The sequence below is a fragment of the Triticum dicoccoides genome, chromosome 4A, assembly GCF_002162155.2.
Source record: "Triticum dicoccoides isolate Atlit2015 ecotype Zavitan chromosome 4A, WEW_v2.0, whole genome shotgun sequence".
NCBI lineage: Eukaryota > Viridiplantae > Streptophyta > Magnoliopsida > Poales > Poaceae > Triticum > Triticum dicoccoides.
In genome coordinates this window covers 504485744-504489969 of record NC_041386.1, presented here as the reverse complement: position 1 = coordinate 504489969, position 4226 = coordinate 504485744, and the positions used below count along the sequence as shown (strand labels likewise).

General features: G+C 42.9%; 1 protein-coding gene across 1 annotated transcript; it reads right to left on the bottom strand.

The window, feature by feature from the left end:
* Positions 1-2690: 2690 nt before the first annotated feature.
* Positions 2691-3726, bottom strand: LOC119286436 (heavy metal-associated isoprenylated plant protein 23-like). Its single transcript, XM_037565815.1, has 2 exons — positions 3363-3726; positions 2691-3252 (listed from the first exon to the last, which is right to left on the bottom strand). Exons 1-2 carry the CDS (start codon positions 3523-3525, stop codon positions 2969-2971), a joined length of 447 nt encoding a protein of 148 aa, XP_037421712.1. The 5' UTR covers positions 3526-3726; the 3' UTR covers positions 2691-2968.
* Positions 3727-4226: the final 500 nt, after the last annotated feature.

Sequence of the window (4226 nt, the reverse complement as noted above, 5' to 3'; positions counted from 1 at the left end):
CATCTTTCACACCCTACACCTTGATATATCTAACAACCCTCTAGAAAGATTTATCAAGGTTTTTTTCGCCGCCACCACCACCATGTGTTCCGAGGTGATCCAATCTAGACGTCTTTTCGATACTCTGTGCGAGGGGGAATTCATTGCCGGAGCTATATTTTCATCAACCTCGCTTCTCCAATAACCATGTGTGAGAGGTCCTCCTTGGACTATGGGTCCATAGCGATACTATGTTGCACCCTCTCTCCCTTGTTCTAAAATACAATGAACAATTTATGATTAGATTATATATGTATATTTATTTGGTTTCTTTGCTACATGATTTATAGACATATTTTTTGATTTATTACTCTTTTAGTGACCATGATTAGATGAATGATCTCCAAGAGGGAGTTGCGTATGTTAGTTGCGTTTAACCTTGCAAGTAATCCATCTCAGTGAGAGAAAGAGAAAAAAAAGCTTGTATTGTGTTATTACCACTAAGGACAAAAAACAAAGTTGAGTAGTTGTATCAGTGATGAGCTAGAGGTAAACGAAACACAATATATACATTATATTACTTTGTTTAGTGCAATTTTCCGCTTTTACTTAGTACTTAGAGTTGTATGCTCGATAGCTGTCTTGGGTGGAGTATTAACTATAGACACAATCAGATAACAGTCTATGAATACAAGGACATAGTGCTTACAAGCAATCATGGCACGCACTATTAACCATAAACACTTCAGTTAATTGATATGCAACAGTAATTTGTTCACCACACCTATGATTTATTGAAGAGATGCCACTTGTGAAGTTATGGATCCATGGTCCTTCATTCCTCATAATCACAACCTCCATTACTTTATTTATAGTTCTTTTTATATTCTGAACATTTACTTTCATTGCCAATAAAACTTAGTTCCAATCACACTATATGTTAATACTTGTAACTAGCAAGGCTAGTGAGATTGACCACCTCACTAGAAGTGGTGGGGACCAATAAAAGTGTCTTAGTTGTGTGCATGTACTAATCATAGGATTTTGGAAGAAATATGCCTTATTGTTTCAACCGAGGGAAAAACTTGCTTCGTACAGCAAAGCTTTGCGCTTCAGGGCCCAACGTGATATTAACTGAACATGCATAATACCTAGCTGGGGATATCATGAAATAGGTAGCTAAGTGTCGAGTGTTAGTTCCTTGACTGGTTTGCATGTATTATTGTCATAGATGCTTACCGTTTCACATAGAGGTTCTACGCGCTCCGGAAAATAGTATTTCCTAGGCTACCTTGAGAGATTCCCGAAGGAAGTACTTCTGAAACTAATAGAAAATCTTAACAAGCAGCTACTGTTGACATTAACGATCTATTCATAGATATGGTAATAACTCTACAAGTTGAGAAGGCATTGAGATAGCTTGGTGCTCCATCAAGATTTACTAGTATTAAATATCCTATGTTCATGCCTAGGAACTATGCTGTGGAATTTGCTATTGGCACTGATTTTATCCACAAAGTTGGTGATAAAGCCTATTAACTCTTTGTGGGCATTCTGGAAGCATAAGAATGCAAATTGTTTTCGATGGGGAAATGCCATCCTTGCAGCAAGTAGTCACCAACATCAAGAGAGAAAGTAGGAGTTGGAGCCAAGCAGGTCTTCTAAAGGGCGGCATGGATGCTTTCTACAGTGGCATGGCAAGATGGGGTAGTGCGAGTAGCTAGTATTAGAGCGTGCATGGACATGTGGAGCAGTGTTTGCATGTAATGATGTAATATTGCAATCATGGAGGGGACTCTTCTCCTCGCCTTCTCCTTTAATACTATATGATACACACACTCGTCCATATTCTAAAAAGAAGAAGAGTCATGCCGCGTGATATGTCGATAAACATTCTCATATAACTAAAAATCAGTACGAAAAAATACCTAAAGCAAAATATCTATTCTTGGCCAGTTTGATAAAGATAACGTTTGGTCTTCTAATTCTATTTCCACCAAAAGTGGTACGGAAACATAGGACCCAAAAGGACCAGTTTTTCTTTTACGGGACAAACTTCTGACCTATTCATTTTCAATCATGGTAGTACAACGAATACTAGAAATAATAAAAATTATATCCAGATCCATAGACCACCTAGCGACGACTACAAACACTGAAGCAAGCCGAAGGCGCGCCGCCGTCATCGCCCCTCCCTCGCCGGAGTCGGGCAAACCTTATTGTAGTAGACAGTCGGAAAGTCGTCGTGCTAAGGCCCCATAGAACCAACGCACCAGAACAACAACTGCCGCCGATGAAGAGTGTAGAATAGAATGATCCAACCTAAAGACACATAAACAAAGACGAACAAAGAACAGATCCAAGCAAATCAACCGAAATCAGATCCACCAAAAGGACCAGCTTATATGAAGAAGACCAAGCTTAGAACAGGAAAGAAAGCCAAAAGTAAAGTTTAGTGGAAGAAAATTTGGAAATCCGCAAGACGATGCGGAAATGAACTCTCCTAGACGAGAAATATAAGATCAAGATAAAACACTAAAGACATCGAAGAAACTGGTTCTGATACCGAAACAACAAACACACGAGATAGAGAGGAGATGGGTTGGGACAAGAAGAAGTTTAAAATAAATATAAGATCTAGTGTCGAAGATCTCATTGCAATGGATTTAATAGTGAAAACAGATTGCGAATCAGACTAACGATATTTGAGCTAGCTGCTAATAATTTTAAATTTCTGAAATAGGATAAAATCTTGCTTACATCAGCTTCACTATAGCGTTCACTATATATTACAGTACTTTGTTAAACTATTAAATATGAGTCTTTTGTTACAAGCATCGTTGACGGGTTTTGTAATGGTAGTTCTACTAATGGGCTATTTTATAGTCTGTCGGTGGAGAAAGTTCAGCAGAGGGTCTTTTGGTAGGAATCACCCCCGAAAAAGGAAGAAGCAAAGGGTCTTTTGGCGCAGTGATTTGCATGAGCATGACTACATGACGGAGCAGGCGTTTGGGTTGTCGTCGCTGAAGAGCGTGGCGAGGCGCTCCTCCTGGCCGGCGGAGACCGGCATGGCACCTTCCACCTTGCGCACGTGGCCGGCGGGAGCCCGCTTGTCGTACACCGGCGGCATGTAGGGGTTTGTGTAAGGCACGTACGGCCAGAGCTCGGCCCGCTTCCCCGTCGACTGGACTCTCCTCAGCACACGCTGCGGCTCCACGAACCCCTTCACCGTCACCTTGTGCTGCTTCCGGTTGATCTCCACCGACTGAGCACCTGCATGCGCGTGCGACCAATTAACACCATCCCAATCATAAGTTCATTAACCATGCGAGCATGCAACGCGACACAGAGTGAATAGTGGCGCGCTTCGCCGAGTTACACACCTTTCATGTTGGCGAGGGTGTTCCGGATCTTGAGCTCGCAGCCGTCGCAGTCCATCTTCACCTTGAGCTCCACCGTGTTGAACTGCCTCCGCTTCTTGCTGTGCCGCCTCTGGCTGCTGCTACCTAGCAGCACATCCGACAGGAAACGCAGGGTGCCTCCCATTGCCTCACCTCGCTCGATCACCTGGCTCTCTTTCTTCTAGTCTAGAATCACAATAACGGAGGACAGGAATTGGTTTCTGCAAGTGGCCAACGGATTAGCACGAAGAAGAGAAGGAAATATGGTTCAAGTATGAACTCCAAGCGTGGCTAATTAGCTGAGAAAATACAGGAGATATTGAAGGCAGATGCTTGCTTAATTGGCTTGCTTAACTGGCTAATGGTTGTACATTTATAGATACGTTGCAACGAGGACGGGAATGTGTGCAGCTATATTGGGTTGTTGAGAAGAAGCTTCCTTTCCAAAGATGCCTTATTCGGCTATTCCTTCAAACCTTTAATTTGGCTTTCCTACCGCTGAGACAGCTCACTCCTCCTGCACTCGATCGCCCTTTTCTTCCAGCTCGGATCAAATCAAGCCCTGGGTCTTTTGGAGCGTCTACAGCCGGGCTTTTCAAATGTCACCTATAGATCCACCCCGATCAGTCGGTCACAAAATCACGACCGAGACAGCCCCCTTAAACCGGTCTATTCGTTGGGGCTATTTGACAGCTCTCATATCAAGCTCACATATACGACGAATATAAAAAAGCCTATACGCGCCCGGACGCGTCCACCAATCAGATCAGTCCCAAATTTCATCAAATTAACCAAGTCCATCAAATCGACCCCTCTCCTACCGCGTCCGTTCTCCATTCCTTGTGT